At 38.3% G+C, this 23,792-nt stretch overlaps 1 protein-coding gene across 2 annotated transcripts in view; it reads left to right on the top strand.

Annotated features, from left to right (window-relative positions):
* Nucleotides 1–23,792, top strand: part of Ccdc171 (coiled-coil domain containing 171) — a 339,088-nt gene that overhangs the window by 195,531 nt on the left and 119,765 nt on the right. For both annotated transcript variants that reach the window (XM_057784865.1, XM_057784864.1), the window contains exons 21-22: nucleotides 6,375–6,520; nucleotides 8,939–8,993. In XM_057784865.1, the coding sequence (XP_057640848.1) occupies nucleotides 6,375–6,520; nucleotides 8,939–8,993 (201 nt within the window). The remainder of the gene's footprint in view (nucleotides 1–6,374; nucleotides 6,521–8,938; nucleotides 8,994–23,792) is intronic.

Raw genomic sequence — 23,792 nt, 5'->3', positions numbered from 1 at the left:
TGAAATATATTGTTTGCTCCATCTATGGTGATTGAAAGCTTTGCTGGATATAGTAGTCTGTGTAGACATAAGTTTCTGTCTCATCTGGTCCCACAGCTATTCAATCACAAAGAAACACACAGAGGCTTATATTAATTATAACTGTTTAGCCTATTAGCTCAGGATTATTATTAACTAGCTCTTACAACTTAAATAACTCATAGTTCTTGTATATGTTTAGCCGTGTGTAATTATGCAATCGCTCAGCTCAGAGACTGTTGACTTAATTGTAGACTATCGTGAGTTTTAGCTTTACCCCTGTTTGCCCTGCAGTGAACTTGATGATTTTATCATTTAAACATTAAACCTTCTGTGAGCTTGCAGTTTGATTTACCAGTAGCCACTTAAATTAATTCTTCATTAATATAATTTTTTAGTTGTAACCTTCTAGCTGGCTGAAGATGACATTATTTCCTTTTCTAATTTTAAAATGTTTGCTCGTTTATTGTTAGCTAGGAGTGTCTGTTCAGAAGTCACAGTTAGGTAACAGTAAGTGTATTACTGTAATCACCCTTATCCTTACTGCTTGCAGTGCTGGGGTTCATACCCATAACCCTGCGCATGAGGGGCTACTCAGTCGAGTCTCAGCACTGCAAACTTAGTTCTAAAAGTTGTTACATTTCCCCCTGACCTCAGAAACATAGTCTTAAAGGTTCTTTTCTTGCTTTCACTTTGAATGACTGACTTTTTATGCCATATTGAATAGCCATTAGCTTTTAGTCTGGAGGAATGTGGATCCAAAGGTAGTCCCCATTAGACGAAAGGAAAATCTATACAGCCGTAGCTCCTGGGGCTTAGTTTTCCTAGTGGCCTAATGGCCTACAGCACAAGACTGTGCCCTCATGAGACAACACTAGATGAATCCCTTGGTGCACAGAAATATTCATTAGAGAGATGTATACATCATACAGATAGCTGTAATTTTTATAAAGTACAACTATTAATTAAATACTCTGATTTACGAAATCCATTTTATGGTATTTTTTATTGTTGTTTTCTTTCAAGACAGAGTTTCTTTGTGTGATCCGGGGTAACCTGGAACTCACTCTGTAGATCAGGCTGGCCTTGAACTTAAAGATCTGCCTGCCTCTGCCTCCTGAGAGCTGGCATTAAAGCTGTGTGCCACTATTGTCCAAATGAATTTTTAAGTTTTAAAATCATTTACTAAAATTATACCACTTATATAGTTTATGTAGCTTTAAATTAGTTTGTTGAAATAATTATGCATATTATACTTAAAAAAGATAAGTATTTTAAAAAAGAAGGAATATAAAAAAGACTTACATTGGTGGTGGCTGCAAAACTCTGTGAACATATCAACCCCCATAAATTGTACAAATAATTAATTGAGTTACACTTGAGTTATATTGCTTTATATTTGTTTTCACTACACAAAATGAGTTATTAGGGCAAAGCAATATAATTTCAATTTATAGTAATAATTAAAGAAATGTCCTTCAATGGAAGAATGGATGAAGAAAGTATGGAATATATACATATTAGAGTACTACTCAGCAGTAAAAAACAATGACTTCTTGAATTTTGCATACAAATGGACGGAAATAGAAAACACTATCCTGAGTTAGGTAAGCCAGACCCAAAAAGAGGAACATGGGATGTACTCACTCATATTTGGTTTCTAGCCATAAATAAAGGACATTGAGACTATAATTCGTGATTCTAGAGAAGCTAAATAAGAAGGTGAACCCAAAGAAAAACATATAAGCATCCCCCTGAATATTAACCTTCATCAGGCGATGAAAGAAGACAGAGACAGAGACAGAGACCAACATTGGAGCACTGGACTGAAGTCTCACGATCCAAAGGAGGAGCAGAAGGAGAGTGAGCACGAGCAAGGAACTCAGGACCGCGAGGGGTGCACCCACACACTGAGGCAATGGGGATGTTCTATCGGGAACTCACCAAGGCCAGCTGGCCGAGGTCTGAAAAAGCATGGGACAAAACCGGTCTCGCTGAACATAATGGACAATGAGGACTACTGAGAACTGAAGAACAATGGCAATGGGTTCTTGATCCTATTGCACGTAATGGCTTTGTGGGAGCCTAGGTAGTTTGGATGCTCACCTTAATAGACCTGGATGGAGGTGGGTGGTCCTTGGACCTCCCACAGGGCAGAGAAACCTGCTTGCTCTTTGGGCTGAGGAGGAAGGAAGACTTGATTGGGGGAGGGGGAGGGAATGGGAGGTGGTGGCGGGGAAGAGGCAGAAATCTTTAATAATTAAATAAATTAATTAATAATAAAAAAGAAATTATTAGCATTAATTATTAATTTAAATAAACATTTAAAGATTTAGAAATACAAAATCATAAATGGCTTAAAATAATTTTTATTCTTATTCAGTAGTAACATGTTATTACAGAAACCTCAGAAGCCCTAAGTAAAAATATGTAAAAATATATGGAGTGCTTAATATCCCAGCCATATCCCTAAGCTTTTCTGTATTATTTCTTTTCTTTGTGTGCATTCTGTACTTTGCTAGCTCTTATTACTAGTAAATAACTTTTTGTTACCAGTTAAGGGAAGTAGTCAGGTGTAGCTACACTTGTAAGGCTAGTTCACTGTAAGCATTTGCTTTTCCCTCCTGGATCATGAGAGGTAGACATGAAGGTGAGTAGGAACTGAAAAGAAACACCATAAAGATATGTGATAGATGGGATATACTTTTAAAATTTTTCTTTCAAGCATTTTTGGATTTAAAACGAAAAGTAGAATCTTTGACACCTGAGTTCTTGGGTCAGCAGAATACTTTTACCTTTTAAAAGACTCTTATTACAATATGTAGCATTAACTTTCTAACAGCTCAAATTGTTCACAACACCATTGAAAGATAAGTTCAGTATCGGGCTTTGAGTTTTATTTCCTTTTCTTTTTTTGTAAATATTAAGACCTGAGTACAAAATGAGGGCTGTATTGTGGATTAAGTGAAGTATCTCAAGGCTGTGCTGCTCTGATAACTGAACCTGGAGTGACCTTTCTCAGACACAATTACAGAGCTGTATGTTTTTCCTTTAATTTCATCAGGGGTTTAATTAGTATACAAATAAAACTTCCCTTATCTTCCTTTCTACCTAATTGGCTTGTCTTCGCTTATATATGAAGTATGTGAAAGTGGGCTGTAATTAGGGTGACCGTGTTAACCTTTTTTCCTCAAATGTACTGTTGCCTAAAGGCCTCAAGGCCTGAAAACAGCGCTTTGGATTATTGCTTTGCAATCACTATGGCTGTCCCACAGGTTTTCTCATGAGCAGAAGGGCTTTGGGTGCTGCAGGTTCCCACTGCTTAACAGGATCTTCATTCTTCTCCCCACTAAATGTTTATTGATTATCTCGCTGTTCCAGGCTCAGCCTCCAACAACTTAATATCAGGTGACAGTCGGGAGAGTTCTCCAAGTAATTAGAGTTGAGCATTGGGGGAACAATTAGGAGCAGAGTTATTAAACTTGATTTATCCTATTCTCTCCTGAACAGTTTCTTGGATATCAGAACATCACACTTTCACAATCTACCCTGGTTGAGAAATTAGTGGCTAACCTGCTGCTTATCATTGTTGCCTTGCTGCCCAGAGGCACACCCTCTTGGTTCAGTCACTCAGCTGCAAATATTAGAGTCCATAAAATTTATTGTGGGTTTTAATTAGGTGAATCTGAACAAGAGAAAAGCACAACTAAAAATTTATAAGTAGGGTTTGTATTTTACTTATGACTTTATATGTAAGTATATGGAATATATATATATATATAATTAGTTTTAACTGAATTTCAGATTTTTTTAAAAAGTATTCCAATTTTTTATCAGAAAGGTTAATGTTAAGAAGACATACTTTTGACACACTTTTTATAATTTTGTGTTTGATATTTATAGATTCTTTGGCTAGGCCCCTAACTCTTTAAAACAATAATCCTGTGTCTAAAAGTCAAACAAGCGTGCTCTATTTTTTTTTTTTAAAGTTTTATGTTTTTATTTTCACATTCAAGGATCTATGTAACTTTGTGTTTCCTTTCTATACCCCTGTGATGGTGTAAGCTCTTAGAGGGGTCTGGTGGCCTCTCATCGCTCTTCCGAGGTGAACTTGAGATAACAGCCATGATTCAGTCTGGCTGTGTGAAAGCTCTGAGGCTGTCTTCTGTCTTCTGTGAATGTATAACATAGATTGCTGAATGGATGATTGTGGTATGAAAATGAAGCAAACGGATGAGCTCAGATCTGGCAAGCAAGACTGGAAATAGTACGGTAAAGCTGGGTAGCCCCTTCACAAGTAGGCACTGCAGTCTTAAGACTGAGCAAGGCAGCTTTAATGGATTAGCACACACTCACCATCTGAAAGAAAAGTTAAAGCTTTATGCTAACTGCTGGTAGAAAAGTAACTTGGGAAATGTTATCAGAAATGCTAAGTTTAAATAGTTTTTTTTAAACAAAGAATTTGTTGATAGTTCAATCAATACCTTTAAGTATCTTAACAAAATTACTACAATTGGAATGGTTTAAAAAATATGTTCTTTGTTGTCTTTAAACATTGTTTGAATATTTCCTTGGTGAATAATTCTTTTAAAATATTTAAGATAATTTAATTTTTAACATCAAAAATAAAGGCACAGCTTCTGTAGTAGCATATGATGTTTTAATACATGTATATGTTATATAATGCTTAAGTCAGATCAAACACATCAGTCTTTCAAGTACTTATCATTTCTTTGTGGGGGAAATATTCAACCCATTTTTTAGCTTTTAAAAATATACACTATATTGCTGTTACCTATGATCACCTCATTGCACAATAGCCCACTGAATTGTCTGTAAATATCATACAGTACCAATTGATCAACTCTGGAGTGTTCTTAAAGTTCTATTAATATTAAAGTCTGAAAATAAATTTAAGTATCTAATGAATAACCATGGTTGTATTATTACTTATATTTCGATGCTTGTATGTGTAGTAGTTACTTTACTGAAAGTCAAATACTGAATTTAAAAGCCTGCAGCATTTTTAAACACCTGATTTGACGGGATTGCTTTACATTTTCTATCATTTGGGATGAATTGCTTTAGCTCACATAAGTGGCTTGGGTTTATACAATGCTTGTAACTACATTAAGAAGAGAGTTTTAAACATGAAAGTGAGTGTTGCTTCTTCATGGGGGTTGTGAAACACAGCTGTGTATATTTGTGTGGCTGAACTAGCAAAAGGAATAAAGAAGAAGTGTATACAGTCAGTTGCTTGGCTGACTATTCCACAAATTTAATCGTAAAAACTGTTCAATAAGCTTATTTTAGAAATTTTAGAAGGTAAGGGGTGTGAAGATTTTTGGTGTTCAAGGGATCATTTGACTCATATACTATTTTACAACCTAAAATTTAAACTGTGGTCTAGAAAATACTTCTTTTTTTTGGGGGGGGGGTTCGAGACAGGGTTTCTCTGTGGTTTTGGAGCCTGTCCTGGAACTAGCTCTGTAGACCAGGCTGGTCTCGAACTCACAGAGATCCGCCTGCCTCTGCCTCCCGAGTGCTGGGATTAAAGGCGTGCGCCACCACCGCCCGGCTAGAAAATACTTCTTAAAATTGTTTCTTATTCTAATACTTTTTCCTTTAACCCTTTAAAAGAGCTGTACAATTGCATGCTGGAATTCCTATGCTAAGTTGGTATTTAAAGAACTGTGAACCCACAGTTTGTATTTCTGTGTAAGGAAACATTATGAATGCCAGTGTTAGGTGTCTTGTTAGTTAGAACATGCTGATCATTCCTATGTAGTTATCCTTGTTGTGGAAGGTATTTGTTAGGAAGCAAGTAAGCGTTATTTCCGAGTCCCATTTCTCTACTGAAATGTGTAGAACAGTCTGTCACAGAGAGTGTTAAAAAAATGTGAGCCCACCATTTCCTCTGGTGTTCTGATTCCCTTCCTTCAACCATACACTCTTGGGGGAGGCATGCGATCTTAGTTATGTCTAGAGTTAAATAGAATCTAACCTTCATGTGCTTTGTCCCATCAATTCTTTATTTTTCATCATTAAAAGCAAGCACTTATGGCTTAAGATTTCTGTAATAAGAAATTTTTGGTAATAGTACGTTTTGTTTGTTTTACTTTGCACAGTAATGTAGAGTTGCATTTTGTAGCCAAATATTTCTTAAAACAGTATAGTTCTCGTTTCTAATTAGCAAGTATGTAAAAATTTTGCAGAAACTTTGTTAAACCTTGATGTGTAATGACCCAGCTCTCCTTCTCCGTCAGGCTGCGTTCTTCTCTGTCTAATAGCCTGTGGCATAAATTGGAGCTAATTATCAGGACTGACAAGTAACTCTGTCTCCTGTCTGCTCGCAGAGTCTCTCCGAGGCAAAGATGGAGCTGAGAAGGAAAGATCAATCTCTGCGCCAGCTCAATAGACATCTTACCCAGCTGGAGCAGGACAAGCGTCGACTGGAGGAGAGCATCCATGATGCAGAGAGTGCCCTCCGCATGGCAGCCAAGTGAGCATCTGGACCACGGGGAGATCACTTAAAACAGACAAAAGATCAATTCTTACTTTCATGCTCTGGGTTTTAGCCCTGGATAATACAGTGCTAGAAAACGAAAGTGCAGCTGTCTGTCTTTGAAATTCTCTGATATGCCCTCAAAAAGAAAACTCTGAACACACTAAGTGTATATTTTATAGAGAAGCCTCAGAAAGCATGAGCTTCTACATAGCCTCAGATTGTGCATATCTGGTGCTCAGTGTGGCATTGCACGTTTGAAATCAAATCATGTTTTCATTAATGCAGAACATAAAATTGTTTAGTTAAAAGTTTCAGATAGTTATGATGTTCTATTATTTCTTCCTTATTATTTCTGTTCCACTGGCTCCATCCCTGATTTTTCTTTGTAGAGTCTACTGATATTACAGGTAATATTTCCATAAAGAGATATATTGATATACAATCAACATGTGTATCACAGCCTTAAAATGCAGCTAAAACAGGTTGATATGGGAATCCACTTAAGCTTACATAGGTATATGCTGCAGTATATTTAATAGAAAAACAATTTCAATGCGAACGGCTACGTAAATGTAGAGAAGGTTTTCCCTTTCACCATTTAACAAGTGGACATGCATACATTTCGAAGTTCAATAGTTCTCTTGAGCTTTTTGTTTGTTCCCTATAACAAGGTTTATGGACTACCTTAAGACAGGCTAGTGTTCAAACAGCATAATGAAAAGAGTTAAAGAAACATGTGATTCTAATTGATTCAGTGTGTTTGAAAATTTTAATTCATGAAAATATAAAAATATTAGTTTGAATCTTTTGAGACAGACTTCTGTTAGATGCAAACTGTGAGTTGTGAATATACTCTATAAATTGCAGGATAGAGCTCGTGGATCACGGCGTAGGCGTCTCCGGTCCTGGAACAGCAGTAACTATTACTTCCAGGTCGATGGCATCACTTCCGCAGGATGAGGGGACGAATTCCAGAGTACAAATATTGCCTTGCTTGAATAACCACAATAGTTTTTTTTTTTTTAAATTTACACAGCTATATGACATTGTAGCTCCATAGTAAATGTATATCATTTTTAAGTCTAACTCAGATTGGTTGCCATTTTCTCTATCTCCTTGCATTAAGTGAAGAAAGATGAGGTAGTTAACCCTGAGTCTCACAGCAGACTGAGGGTCTTCGATGTGTGAAAACGCTGTAAAACCTCTGGATTTCTGCTGTGTTTTTACAGTGCTGCACTTAACTCAGGACTCAGATGACTGTGGCTTGTTTCTATGGGCATCGATCTTATATAACTGAAGGACACCGATTAAAAATTGGGTGTCACTGTATTATTTACACTTTCCACTCACATGTTACTATTAAATCTAGTCTTTAAAATTTCCACTCAGAGTTCTTTTTTATTTCATTGTGAAAGCAGGATTAAATACACAGGCTAAGAAATGAACTTGTTACTGCACCAGTGTTGTTGTGTCGGAGAGGGTTTAATTTAATTACAGCAGCATGAAAGGACTGTGAGGATAAGCAATAGCATTTTACAGGGCATCACCACTGACAGTGTTTTGCTACTAAGATGATTTAAAGAATGTCTTGCTTTTTCAGAAAATTTTAAATTGTGAATAATGAATAATGTAATCATGGTTTCCTTATCTTTCCCATTCTCTTAACTTATGGTCTCTTCCCCCAGTTTAGGACAAGTAGCATAAGCGAGCATTAGAGTTAAGTGTAAATATACCAGTGGCTGTGGTTACTTATTATACCCTTTTCACATGTGTTTGGTGTGTGTGCGTGCGTGTGTGTGTGTGTGTGGCACTTGTGACAGCCATAGGTCGACATGGAGTCTCTTCTGTGATTGCTCTCCACTCTGCTTATTGAAACAAGGTCTCTTACTGAGCCTGGAGCTCACCAGTTTCTTCTAGTTATGCTAGCCAGTTTGCTCCAGGAAACTGGGATTGGTATTTTTTTTTTTTTTTAAAAAATAAAACAAAAAGAAGCTTTCTACATTTATTTATTTATTTATTTATTTATTTATTTATTTATTTATTTATTTATTCATTCATGTTCTCTCTCTCTCTCTCTCTCTCTCTCCCTTTCTCTCTTCCTCTCTTTCTCTCCCTCTCTCTCTCTTTGTGTGTGTGTGCATGCATACGTGTGCACACACACACACTAACATGGTGCATTTATGGAGGCCTAGGATTATAGACTGGCTGTCATGGCTTCCCACTGTATGCTGGGGGATCTGGTTCTTGTCACATTTGCCAGCAAGCACGTCATTCACCAGGCCATCTCCCCAGCATCAAGTTCTATGCGTTTAAAGGGAGATCAAAGACAGCTAGTAATAGTGACTAAAATGTAAACAGATGTAAGAAGACTTGGGTTATACTCACACTTACTCTTTTCTTTCTTTTTTTTAGAGATAAAGAATGTGTTGCTAATCACATGAGAACAGTAGAAAACATGCTTCATAAGGTATTATGATTTTTTAAACTCATTCAATTTGTTCTATGATTATTCTGGTCATTATTTCTATTAACTGCAAAGTAGTTTAATTATTTTTGACTATCTTTTAACGTAAATTAGCAAAAACATACTTTGGAAGTGATTATGGACTCTATTGTCATCTGTTTTCTAGAACTCATTATAGGTACATGGTGAGACCATGAAAATTATGGTTTCTCCGAATTGGTTGAAATGCGCAGAAGTTATGTGTGGTCTTTACTGAGTGGCCCATAGGTCACTACCATTCTCCCCTAACAAAATCCTGACTGCTGTCAAACAACTGTGCATATATGTATACATATAGAGATAGGATATATTTTGTCAATAGTTGTGTATCTTAGCTGGGTAATAAAGTTATTCAAATGGAAGGTTCTTATGTGAACATATTCTTAAAATGAAAACCCATTTAATAACTCTTATTTTCAGGTGATTATTTTTATATTATAAACCATGACTTAATATGTAGCAATTAGCAGCATAAATGTGTTACATTAGTAAAAAGTTGTTAGCTATACATTCATTGTACAAGAACTTTAAGCTAGAGGGAAAGATAAAGCAGTATGTGGGGCCCCTGCAGTAGGACCTTGAACGACCCTAGTACATGAACTGAATTGTGGAATCCACTCTCTGTGGAGGGATACCTTGCTCAGCCTAGGCATGGGGTTTGGGGTTGGGAGGGCCTTGGTCCTACCTCAGTGAGGTGATGGGACAGACTTAGTTGTCTAAGTCTGTTGGCCTTACCCTCTCTGAGGAGTGGATGGAGGTAGGTGGGGGGAAGGAGGTGGAGAGTGGGTGGACAGGAGGGAGGGGGAACTGAGGTTGGTGTGTTAAAAAACCCCTAAAACTGAAAGATTTTTTTGCATTTATCATTTATTTATTTATTTACCGTGTGTGTGTGTGTGTGTGTGTGTGTGTATGTTTATATGCGCACAGTAACATAGTGCACTTATGGAGACCTAGAACACAACTTGCGGAAGTTATTTCTTTCATTCCACCATGTGGATTCTGAAGACTGAACTTGGGCCATCAGGCTTGGTGACAAGTGCTTCTGTCCACTGAGTTATGTTGGCAGCCCCTCATTATTTAAAAGTAGTGGTTTTTACATATTTATGTTATTGTCTAACTGACAATTTTTTGGAATGAAGATATCTAATACTTTTAAGATGTGTGGAAGTAATGAATGACTACAAGAATTTTAATACCCTAAAATTATTACTCTTTAAAAATCCTTCTCTCATGTATTGCATCCCAACCTCCTTCTGTTCCCCTTAAAAACAACAACAACAGCAACAAAAGAAGGCAGGGTCCTAGGCACAAATCCTCATAGCACGGCCGCACATCACAACCCACTAGGAGGAATAGGTTCTCAAGAGCAGGCAAAAGAGTCAGAGACAGTCTGCACCCCCTTGATGGGGCCCCACAAGAGACAGTCTGCACCCCTTGATGGGGCCCCACAAGAGACAGTCTGCACCCCTTGATGGGGCCCCACAAGAGCACCAAGCTACTCAGCCGAAACATGTGCAGTGGATCCATGCAGGCTCCATATTTGTCCCTTCATAAAACTAATGCTTTTAAAGAAATGAAATAACAGTGAACTAGCCTGGGTGGTGGTGCACACCTTTAATCCCAGCACTCAGGAAGCAGAGACAGGTGGATCTCTGTGAGCTCAAGGCCAGCCTAGTCTACAGAGGAGTTCCAGGATAGCCAGTGCTGCACAGAGAAACCCTGTCTGGAAAACAACACAACAAAACAAAACAAAAAAAGAAAAAGGAAAAATAATGAACTAATATTTAATGCATTTTAACACTTAAAAAATCACCATACCTCTGTATCTGAAGTTTGAAAATGATAGTTTTAAATCAATAAAAACATTCTGGAAAAGTCTAGTAGTTTGAGTTCTATTTTCATTTAGGATTCTTTAAACCATGGTTTCCATCCTTCCCCAGAAAGTTTAGCCAGTAGTATAGTTTAATATTCAAACCAAGTATGTGTGTACTTCAGAAGTTTAGATTTTCAACAAAATATATCTTTGATATTATTTGTATCTGCTGTGTCTTAGGATGGAAATGTCATGTATATAGCATACTCCTTATATAGTTAACATTGAATATGAAATCTAATTGTTCAGCTCTCCAGATGGAAGAGAAATGTTAGATTAACGAGTCCAATTTATGTGGATGTCAAGGAAAAGCCATTGTATGTGAAGTACAAATATTAGACCCTGTCCTTATGAAAATAACAAATATCTATTTGAATATAACAAGACTAAAGGTAATAGGACAGCCATAGTCACACAGTTCTTTAGTTTTTTTTTTTTTTTTTTTGTCAAATGAAAGAATGTTTGCAGCACTGGCCTGATGCCTCCTACTTCAGATGTAGTGGATAACTGTTTGTTGTATGGCTTTGACAATGAATGTGGTGGTGTTTAACTTATCAGTTCCTTTTCAAGCTTGAAGTAAAAATTTAGGAAAGGCTATTGATAATTAGGGATAATTATTTTGTGTGTGTGCGTGCGTGTGAAGTCTGGAGGAGAAGGATTGGGTGGCAAGAGGGTCTTGAAGCTCTCAGGGTGGCAGCCATACCTGTTCATGCATGGGTATTATTCTGGTGTTTTTGGAGACTGTGTGGTATAACTTTATTTACTGCTTTTAACACATAGCTTAAGGGTATCAGTTATTATAGAATAAAGCTAACTGTAAGTTGATGGAATGAATTTAAATATTACTTATAATAAAGAATTTGTTTTCTTTTACACATTTCTGCATTTTTAAATATTTTAATGATCTTTGCTAATTCCTAAGCTTGACATACTCCATTAAACTTTTCAGAATCTAAAACCTATATTGTATTAAGCAATTATCTAGCTACTATTTTTTAATCCCACTTGGGAATGGTGCTTGTATTTAATAAGAAAAATTAATCACTTTTCTTTAAAAGCATATGCGGGGCCAGCAAGTTGACTGAGAATGTAGAAGTGCTTGCTGCTCAAGCTGGATGGAGGGAGAGAACTGATTCCTGGAAGTTGTCCTCTGACCTCCATCATCACCACCGCCCCTCCCCCACACCGTACACACATATACAAATATACATATGCACAGACACATACACTAGGAACATAATTTTTAACTTAAATGAAAAGAGGAAGAAGCATGTACACAGTTGGTTTTTGATACTCAACAGTTTTAACTAAGCAAAAGATTTCCTGTGTCTGTGTCTGTGTGTGTGCGCACATGTGTCATGTGTATATACATGCATGTGGAGGCCAGAGTTTGGTATCAGGTGTTTTTCTTATTCTCTGTCCACTTTATTCTTTGAAACAGGGTCTCTCACTCAATTGGAGCTCACTGATTCAGCTAACCTGACTGCCAGTGAACTCCAGGGATCTGGCTGATCTATAATCCCCATGGTTATTTTTATATGTGCACCATCGACCCTAGCCTTCCATGTCAGTGTGGTGGTCTGCACCCAGGTACCTGTGCTTGCATAACAAACACTTCCCTTACTGCACTCTTTTCCCTAGCCATCCTTCTCAGATCTTCGTGGAAAAAAAAATATGTCTGTGCTAAACTTGTGGAGACTTTTGCTGTCATTATCAAACAGCACAGATAACAACCATAGTACAACTTGTATAGCATTTTCAGTGTTCTAGGTATGTCACCTAGAGATGATTAAAAAAGCATGGGAGGAAGTAAATGAACACTCTTTGGTAGACTGTACGGTTAACATGCATGAAGCTTGAGTTAAGTACTGAGCAGCAACAACAGAAATAATACAAAACATATGGGAAGGTAATTTAAGTTACGTAACCACACCACATCATTCTGTGATGGGGAATTGTTCTCCTTGGATTTTATGTATTTAGTAGGCCAAATGTCTCATTCTGGAGTCAGTATTATGACAGAGACAACCAGTTTTTTCCAAAAAATAATTTTGATTATTATAAAACATACATTTATTGGTTGGAGAGATGGCTCAGCAGTTAACAGTGCTCTGCTAGAAGACCTGAGTTTGATTCCTTGCACCTGCATCAGGTGGTTGGCAAGTGCCTGTCCCTCCAGCTCCAGGGGATTTTGATGCTTCTGGCCCCTGAAGGCATGGGCTCTCATGTGTACATACCCACTTGCAATAATATGATTAAAAATGATAAAATTAAATTTATATATGTATTAATGCCTTTTTTTAAAATAGGGTTTGCTTCATAGTACATGTTGGACTCTTGCTCACCACTTTCCTGCCTCAGTTTCCCAATTGTTGAGAGGGTTTGTATGCCTGGTGATGTGAGTTTATGATGGCGGTCAAAAGTTAATTTTTTATTGATATTCTTAGGGAATCAATTTCAGGTTTAGGGGTTAAGAAAAAGGAAAACAAGAAGGAGTCATTACAGTGTTTCATCATATACATTTTAAGAAGTATTCTTTTCTCTGTTGAGTTGAATTCCTAGCTGGCTGTATATTTTGGAAAATCTATATCTATTGAGCTTTTCTTCTGCAAAAAGTTAATCATTTTAACCATTTAAAATGCATAATGTATAATTTAGGTGCTATAAAGATGGCTCAGTATTTAAAATCCCTTGCTGCTCTTACAGAGAGGATCTGAGTTTGGTCTTTAGTGCCCTTACTAGGCAGCTCACAGCATCCATAACTGCAGCTTTATGGAATCCAACACAGACACACACACAGATAGCCATAACACATAAACCTTACATTGCTTAGTCTCGTGATTTCAATATATCCACACTATTGTACAATGCTCATATTAGCTAATTGTACAACAGTTAAATCACCCCGAAATAAATTCTGTGTACACTAAGCAATTATTTCTTGTGTATCCTTCATCTGCTTTCAACAAACACTCATCTTATTTTCTGTCTCTTTGGATTTTATGTTCTAGATAGTTGAAATAAATACAACATATGGGCTTTATTATCTATCTTTTTTCATTTGGCATGTTTTGCTCAAATTTCAGCCATTTGGGGTGTGCATTAATGGTTCCATTCTTTTTGTGAGAGAATATTATTCCATTATATTGGTATATCACATTTCCACAGTGCCTGACTAACTTACATTCCTGCCAGCAGTTTAAATGGTTCCTCCCTTTCACTCTCCCATTCTTCTCAGTATGTAATATTTGTCATGATAATAGGCGTTCTTACTGGAGTAAGATAAAATCTCAATTAATTTTGATTTCTGTTTTCTTTATTTCTAAAGATGTTGAATATTTTTCCATGTATTTATTGGTCTTGTGTATTTCTGGTGAGAACTGTAAGTTCAACTCACTTGCCTACTTACTGATTAAATTATTTGTTCTTTTGCTGTTTAATTTCTGAGTTGAGCTCTTTGTATGTTCTGCATATTAAACTGTTGCCAGATATATAGCTGGCAGAGATTTTGCCCCATTCTGTAGTCTGTCTTTTCACTCAGTTATTTCTGTTGCTGTGCATAAGCGTTTGCAATTTCATACTATGTATTTTGATGATATTCTCTTTCCTCTCTTAACTCCTCCCAGATCTTCCCCCGTCTACCATCAGCTTTATGTTCCTTCACTCTCAAACAAACTACAGAACCACAGCCAAAAGAAAAAAAACTCCACCAAACCAAATGAAACCAAACCAAACCAGCTGGCCAGCCAGCCAGCCAACTAACCAACCTAGACCAGGATGGAGGGGGGAGGACCTTGGACTTCCCACAGGGCAGGGAACCTTGACTGCTTTGTGGATTGGAGAGGGAAGGGGAGGGGGGTGGGGGAGGGAGAGGGAAATGGGAGGAGGGGAGGAGGTGGAAATTTTTAAGTAAAAATAAATAAAAAAAAGTAAAAAAAAAAAAAAACCCCAAAAAACCATGGAGACAATTTTGTGTTGGTCAACTACTCCTGAGGATGAAGCCTGCCTTGGAGTGTGCCTAGTGCTATCCCATTGGAGAAAACTGATTTTTCCCTCTTTTAGGGATATAAACTGCAGACAGCATCTTGGCTATAGGTGGAACTCTGTGCCCATTTCTTTTCTTCATGCTGAGATTTTGTATGGCTTGAATTGTGCAGATCCTGGGCATGCTATCACAGTCTCTGTGAGTTCTTATGTGCACCTGTAGCAGACTTTCTTGGACTGCCAGCCACCTAATCATGACATGGGGACTTCTTATTAATTATAAATGCTCGGCCTTAACTTAGGCTTGTTTCTAGCTATTTTTTTTTTTAAATTTTAACTTAAACTAATCCATTTCTATTCATTATGTGCTGTCCTGAGGTTTGTTTATCTCATCTCCGTACTGTTCCTTCTGTTCTGCTTCTGCTATGACTGGCTGACTGGCTCCCCGTTTTTTCTCTGCCCGCCAGCCCACCTAGCCCTCCTCTGCCTAGCTATTGACCATTCAGCTTTTTATTAGACCAATTAGTTGCCATAGGCAGGCAAGGTAAAACAGCAGCACATCTTTACATAGTTAAGCAAATATTTTATTCTACAACATACATCAGCCTTGTTGTCTCTGTAAAACACAATTTCCTTGGAGTTATCCACCACCTCTGGTTCTTACAATTTTTTTTCCTTTTTATTTATTTTTTATTCTTTTTTAATTAAAATTTCCACCTGCTCCCCGTTTCCCATTTCCCTCCCCTCCTCCCAAATATTGCCCCCTCCCCCCACTCCCTTCCCCCTATCCCCACTCCTCTTCTCCTCCCCCCACACCATTCCCCCTCCCTCTCGATACTGAAGAGCAGTCCAAATTCTCTGCCCTGCGGGAAGGCGAAGGTCTTCTATCTACGTCCAGGAAGGTGAGCGTCTAAACAGGCTAAGCTCCCACAAAGCCAGTTCATGTATTAGGATCGAAGCCTAGTGCCATTGTCCTTGGCTTCTCATCTGCCTTCATTGTCCGCCATGCTCAGAGAGTCCAGAATCAACCCATGCTTATTCAGTCCCAGACCAGCTGGCCTTGGTGGGCTCCCAATAGATCAGTTCCACTGTCACAGTGGGTGGGTGCAACCCTCGTGGTCCTGATTTCCTTGCTCATCTTCTCCCTCCTTCTGCTCCTCATTTGGACCTTAAGAGCTCAGACCGTTGCTCCAAATTGAGACTCTGTCTCTACCTCGATCCATCGCCAGATGAAGGTTCTAAGGTGATATGCAAGATATTCATCAGTATAGGATAGGGTCATTTCAGGTTCCCTCTCCTTAGTTGCCCAAGGTACCAGCTGGGAACATATTCCTGGACACCTGCGAACCCCTCAAGAGTCAAGTCTCTTGCCAACCCTAAGATGGCTCCCTTAGATAGGATATATACTTCGCAGCTCCCGTATCCTCCCTTCCTATATCCCAACCATCCCAGTCCCCCGAGCTCCTCCCATCCTCCCCTTCTCATATTTCTCATCCTATTTCCCCTTTGCCCCATGCCATCTCACCCGCAAGTTCCCAGTTTTTGCCCTGCAATCTTGTCTACTTCCCCTCTCCATGCGGATGACTATATGATTTTCTTTGGGTTCACTTTCTTATTTAACTTCTCTAGGATCACAAATTATATGCTTAATGTCTTTTATTTATGGCTAGAAACCGATTATGAGTGAGTACATCCCATGTTCCACTTTTTGGGTCTGGGATACCTCACTCAGGATAGTGTTTTCTATTTCCATCCATTTGCACTCAAAATTCGAGAAGTCATTGTTTTTTACTGCTGAGTAGTACTCTAATATGTATATATTCCACAATTTCTTCATCCATTCCTCCATTGAAGGGCATCTAGGTTGTTTCCAGGTTTTGGCTATTACAAACAATGCTGCTATGAACATAGTTGAACAGATACTTTTGTCATTTGATGGGGTATCTCTTGGGTATATTCCCAATAGTGGTATTACTGGATCATGGGGTAGGTTGATCCCAAATTTCCTGAGAAATCGCCACACTGATTTCCAAAGTGGTTGCACAAGTTTGCATTCCCACCAGCAATGAATGAGTGTGCCTCTTTCTCCACAACCTCGCCAGCAAAGGCTATCATTGGTGTTTTTGATTTTAGCCATTCTGACAGGTGTAAGATGGTATCTCAAAGTTGTTTTAATTTGCATTTCACTTATTGCTAAGGAGGTTGAGCATGACCTTAAGTGTCTTTTGGCCATTTGAATTTCTTCTGTTGAGAATTCTCTGTTCAGATCAGTGCCCCATTTTTTTATTGGGTTCATTAGCATTTTAAAGTCTAGTTTCTTGAGTTCTTTATATATTTTGGAGATCAGACCTTTGTCTGTTGCAGGGTTGGTGAAGATCTTCTCCCAGTCAGTGGGTTGCCTTTTTGTCTTAGTGACAGTGTCCTTTGCTTTACAGAAGCTACTCAGTTTCAGGAGGTCCCATTTATTCAATGTTGTCCTTAATGTCTGTGCTGCTGGGGATAAACGTAGGAAGTGATCTTCTGTACCCATATGTTGTAGAGTACTTCCCACTTTTTCTTCCATCAGGTTCAGTGTGTTCAGACTAATATTGAGGTCTTTAATCCATTTGGACTTGAGTTTTGTGCATGGTGATAGATATGGATCTATTTTCATTCTTCTACACGTTGACAACCAGTTTTGCCAGCACCATTTGTTGAAGATGCTCTCTTTTTTCCATTGAATACTTTTAGCTCCTTTATCAAAAATTAGGTGTTCTTAAGTTTGTGGGTTAAAATCAGGGTCTTCTACTCGGTTCCATTGATCGACTTCTCTGTTTTTATGCCAATACCAAGCTGTTTTCAATACTGAGGCTCTGTAATAGAGTTTGAGGTCAGGGATGGTAATGCCTCCAGACGATCCTTTATTATATAAGATTGTTTTGGCTATCCTGGGTTTTTTGTTTCTCCATATAAAGTTGATTATTGTCCTCTCAAGATCTGTGAAGAACTTTGATGGGATTTTAATGGGGATTGCATTGAATCTATAAATTGCCCTTGGTAGAATTGCCATTTTTACTATGTTGATCCTCCCAATCCAAGAGCAAGGGAGATCCTTCCATTTTCTGGTATCCTCCTCAATTTCTTTCTTCATTGACTTAAAGTTCTTGTCAAACAGATCCTTTACTTCCTTGGTTAGAGTTACCCCAAGATATTTTATGCTATTTGTGGCTATCGTGAAGGGTGATGCTTCTCTGATTTCCATCTCTGCTTCCTTATCCTTTGTGTACAGGAGGGCAACTGATTTTTTGGAATTGATCTTGTATCCTGCAACGCTACTAAAGGTGTTTATCAGCTGAAGGAGTTCTTTGCTGGAGTTTTTGGGGTCGCTTATGTACACTATCATATCGTCTGCAAATAATGAAAGTTTAACTTCTTCCTTTCCAATTTGAATCCCTTTGATCCCCTTATGTTGTCTTATTGCTACTGCTAGAATTTCAAGCACTATATTAAAGAGGTATGGAGAGAGTGGACAACCTTGTCGTGTTCCTGATTTTAGTGGAATAGCTTTGAGTTTCTCTCCATTTAATTTGATGTTAGCTGACGGCTTGCTATAAATAGCTTTTATTATATTTAGGAATGACCCTTGTATTCCTAATCTCTCTAAGACCTTTATCATAAAGGGATGTTGAATTTTGTCAAAAATTTTTCCGCATCTAATGAAATAATCATATGGTTTTTTTCTTTCAGATTATCCACCACCTCTGGTTCTTACAATTTTTTTTTTTTGCCTTCTCTTCTGCATAGATCTTGAGACTTGATGGGAGGGGGTTGATAAAGATATTCCACTTAGAGCCTAACCTCCCTGGTGAAGCCTGAGCATTGTCCTGACCGATAGGTGGAGGAGTATGCCATTAGGAGTTAGTTTATTGCAGTGTTCCTTCAGCAGAGTAATAGGTAGGCTTTCCCCTAGGGATGATGATCTATCTAATTGAAGGTCTTGGCCTCATTAATATGTCAGGCATGGGCTCTGTCTCATGGAGTGGGTCTTATATCCAATTAAAAAGTGATTGCTTATTCCCATAACCTTTGTGCCACTATTGCAGCACTATTTCTCTTGCAGGCAGGTCATACTTGTAGGTCACAGGGTTTGCAGCTGTGTGAGATTGATGACTTCTTTTCTCAGCTGGTAACGTGTATAGTAACATCACTGTAAATGTTAGTCAGTAGGAGTAAAGCTTTTTGTTGGGCACGGTTCATGTTCAATGACATAAGTTTGTGGTCTCCTCAGCAATAGAATTGTGCCATCAGGTTGTGGTAACCAGTAGCACTGGCGTGTAATGTTCTGGGGTTGCAGCTCTGGAAACCCTCTGGCCAATGACTCAAGAATATGTAACCCATCCTAGACCTGGAGGCTTTGCTTAGTGTATGGTGCCCAGTTGGGTCATTGTCTCCCTCATTATATTGTAACTCCACACACCACACACACACACACACACACACACACACACACACACCTCCATATGCCCTCCTTTATCCAGTCCTTCCTTGACCCCTCCCACCTATTCTTGTTTCCACTTTATCTCTTTATAACACTATTTTCTGTCTCTCCATTTTTCAAAAATCCCCTCCTTTCCCTGGTCCCTTACCAGGTACCTAGCCTGTGTGGATATTCTAAATGAAGCACATGTATCTAAGGCTTAAATTAAAACTAACATGCATAAGAGAAAACATGCAGTGATTGTTTTTCTGGTTAACTTACTCAGGATAACTGTTTATAGCTCCAACCATTTACCTGAAAATTTCGTGTTTCTTAACAGCTCTGTTGTGTAAATGCACATTTTTATTATTCATTCATCAGTTGATGAACATCTAGGCTGTTCTCAATATCTGGCTCTTATGAATAGAGCAGCAAATTCCTCTGTAGGAAGACAGAGAATCCTTTACCCAGGAGTGATATGGCTGGATCTTGTAGTAGATCTGTTTTTACCTTTTTGTGGAACCCCTGCGTTTGTTTTCTGTAGAGGCTGTGTGAGTTTATACTCCCACCAGCAATGAGTAAGTGTTCTCATATCCCTGGATCTTTGCTAGCATATGCTGTCATTTGTTTTATTAATCTTAGTCATTCTGACTGGGGTAAGATGAAATCTCCAGGTAGTTTTAATTTGCATTTTCTTGATTTCTTGGCTAAGGATGTTGAACATTTTTAAAAAGTTTTTCTCGGCCATTTGTGGTTTGAGAACTCTGTGCTTACATGTATAGCCTATTCTTTGAATTGAGTTATTTGTTTTCTTAATGTTCAGTTCAGTGTATGTGCATACATATATATTCAGTTGATAAAAATACACATATACATATATTTTTTAAAATTTAATTTTTTATTTTATAAGAAAACATTTCTCTGTGTATCCCTGGCCTTCCTGGAATTTGCTTTGTAGACCAGCCTACTTGAACTCAGAGATCTGCTGCTCTTATTTCCTGAGGCCTGGGATTAAAGACATACAAGACCACTTCCTGCCTCAGTTTTTAAGTTCTTTGATACTCTTGATATTAACCCTCTGTCTTACACACACACACTTACACTTATGGGATAAACATGTGAGACAGAGGGTTAGTGTGTGTGTGTGTGTGTGTGTGTGTGTATATATATGTATATATATATATGATAAATATTCCCCCCCCCCATTTTTAGGCTTCTGCTTTTTTCAAATGATGTCCTTTGTTATACAGAAGCCTCTCAGTTTCATGAGGTCCCATTATTAGTTGCTGGTCTTAGTGCCTGTGCTATTGGTGTCCTGTTCAGATAGTCCTTTCCTGTACCAATGAATTCAGTACTGGTTCTTACTTTCTCTTTCCTCAGATTCAGGGTGTTTGATCATATGTCGAGGTTCTTGATACATTTGGAATTGAGTTTTGTACAGACACACTTTCATTATTCTAAATATACACAAGCTTTTAAATTTCATGATAACCTCTTTATCAGTTCTTGCTCTTATTTCCCAATCTGTGGTATTGTATTTATTGTCTATGCTTAGATTTTGAAGTTTTTTCTGAATGTTTTTTTTTCTACTAGTTTCAGATCTTAAAAGATTTTGGCTCACTTTGGATTAATTTTATACAAGGTGAGAGACAAGGATTGGTTTATTCTTTTACATGTAGTTTTTCTAGCACAAGGTTTTAAGGGACTTTTAGTGACGATGTGTGTTTTGGCACCATTGCTGAGAATCAGATGCTTGTAGCTATATGAGCTATTTCATGTCTTTTATCCTAGTTACTTGATCTATGGGCCTGTATTTGTCCCAATAATATACTGTTTTTTATTACTGTGGCTCTGTGGTATATTTAGAAATAAGTTATTATGATGCCCCCATGTTTAGCCTTTAGGCTCAAGATTGCTTTGACCATTGGCAGGTCATTTTTTGTTTCAATTTAATTTTAGGATTGCTTTTTTATATACCTATAAAAGGTTGTTCTTGTAATTTTGATGAAAATTATGTTGAATTTGTAGATCTCTTTTGGTAATAAGGCAACTTGCATAATATTAGTTCTTCTCCATGTATATGGGTTATTGTGTTGCATAGTTTTATGTCAACTTGATACAAGCTGAAGTCACCAAAGAGGGAACCTCAATTAAGAAAATGCCTACCTAAGGTTAGGGCTATAGGAAAACCTGTAGAACATTTTCTCAACTAGTGATTGATGGAGGAAGGCCCAGCTTGTTGTGGGTGGTAATCCTGGGTTCTATAAGAAAGCAGGATGAGCAATCCATGTGGAGCAAACCAGTAAGCAGCACCCCTCCACGACCTCTGTATCAGCTCTTGTCTCCAGGATCCTACCCACCCTGTTTGAGTTCCTGTCCTGACTTCCTTCCATGATGAATAGTGGTATTGAAGTTTAAGCCAAATGAACCTTTTCATCCCCAACTTGCTTTTGGTCATGGTTTTCATCACAGCAATAGCAACGCTAACTATGACAGATGTCTTGTTCAGCTTTTTCTTAACAAGGTTTTAAAGTTTTCATTGAAGAATTATTTCACCATCTTGGTTAGGTTCATTTCCAGTTAGCTTCTTGCCTAATTGATCTTACTAAGACTTCAAATTCCATCAGTCTAGACTAAAAATTCCAGGGTGATGACTAACTCATCTAGTGAAAGACAAGAGACCCCAAGAACCTAAAAGGCTCTCTTTTGCTTTCTCCAGGTTTGTTCAAGGTTTCATTGTAAAAGTTTGCACAATGGACTATTACTCAGCAGTAGAAAACAATGATATCTTGAAATTTGCAGGCAAATGGATAGAGCTAGAAAAAAAAACATCCTGAGTGAGGTTACCCAGACCCAGAAGGGCAAACACAATATGTACTCACTCATAAGTAGATATTAGATGTCAAGCAAAATATAACCAGGCTACAATTCACAATCCCAGAGAAGCTAGGTGAAGAGGAGGACCCTAAGAGGGACACACAGTAGTAGAAAGGGTGTCTGAACTGGCCTTCCCTATAAACAGATTAGTGACTGCCCTAATTGTCATCATAGAACCTACATCCAGTCACTGAAGGAAGCAGATGTAGAGATCTACAGCCAAGCACTGGACTGAGCTCCTGTTGAAGAGAGGGAGGCGGGATCATATGTGCCTGGGAGGGGTGGGTCACGATCATAACTGGGAAAACCACAGAGACAGCTGACCTGAGCTGGGGGTGGTGCTCATGGACTCTGGACTGACAGCTGGGGGTCCTGCTGCATGGGACTGAACTAAGCCCTCTGAATGTGGATGACATTTATGTGGCTTGCTCTGTTGGGGGGGTGGCAATGGGACCAGGACATATCTTGGGTACATGAACTGACTGAGCCCATTCCCTGCTCAGCCTTGATACTGGGGCGGGGCGGGGGAGAGAACTCGGTCCTGTCTCAACTTGGTATACGGACTTTGTTGACTCCTAGCGGGGGGCCTTTCCTTCTCTGGAGTAAATGGGGGAATGTGGGAATGGTGGGAGAAGGGGCGTGAGAGGGAACTGGGGCTAGTATGTAAAATTAAAAATTTTTAAATTAAAAAAAAAATAGAAAAGAAAATTCTAAGCTGGTTTCCTGCTACTGCTCCGGTGAGTAGCTAAGAAGTGTAGAGCCCCTTCTCTGGCATCCCAGTAATCTACAGAGTGCCATCTCAGTGCTAGCCGGTGCACGTGTGGATCTGCCTAGGACCTTGATTTACATGGGGAAAAGTCGGTAAGAATGTTCCTTCATGGCCTCTGCTTTAGTTCTTGCCTTCAGATTTCTGCTTTGAGTTCCTGCCCTGATTTCCTTTCATCAAGACTCTTCTTCACTTTATTTTCTCTTTATCTTCTATCAAGTTCAGTGTATTTAGTTTTATGTTGAGGTCTTTGATCCACTTGGACTTGAGTTTTGTGCAGGGTGATAAATATGGATCTATTTGGATTCTTCTACATTCAGCCATCCAGTTTGACCAGCACCATTTGTTGAAGATGCTCTCTCTCTCTCTCTCTCTTTTTTTTTTTTTTTTTTTAAATTCAGTGTGTATTTCTGGCTTCTGTATACATTAAAAAAAATCAGGTGTCTATAAGTGTATGAATTTGTGTCCAAGTCTTCAGTTTGATTCTATTGGCAATGTCTATTTTTTTGTGCCAACATCATACTGTTTTCATTACTATAGTTCTGTAAGTCGAGGCTGGAGATGACAACACCTTCAGCAGTTCTCTTATTATTCACGACTGTTTTAGCTCTCCTGGGTTTTTATATTTCTATATGAAGCTGAGGACTGTCCTTTCAAGATATGTCAAGAGTTGTGTTGGAATTTTGAGGGGGTTGCATTGAATCTGTAGATTGCTTTTGGTACAATGGCCATTTTTACTATATTAATCCTATTGATACATGAGCATGGGGTGGAATCTTCACATCTTATGATACCATCTTCAGTTTC

The sequence above is a fragment of the Chionomys nivalis genome, chromosome 11 (assembly GCF_950005125.1).
Source record: "Chionomys nivalis chromosome 11, mChiNiv1.1, whole genome shotgun sequence".
NCBI lineage: Eukaryota > Metazoa > Chordata > Mammalia > Rodentia > Cricetidae > Chionomys > Chionomys nivalis.
The sequence above is the reverse complement of the archived record's forward strand: the minus strand, read 5'-3'. Positions and strand labels throughout refer to the sequence as shown.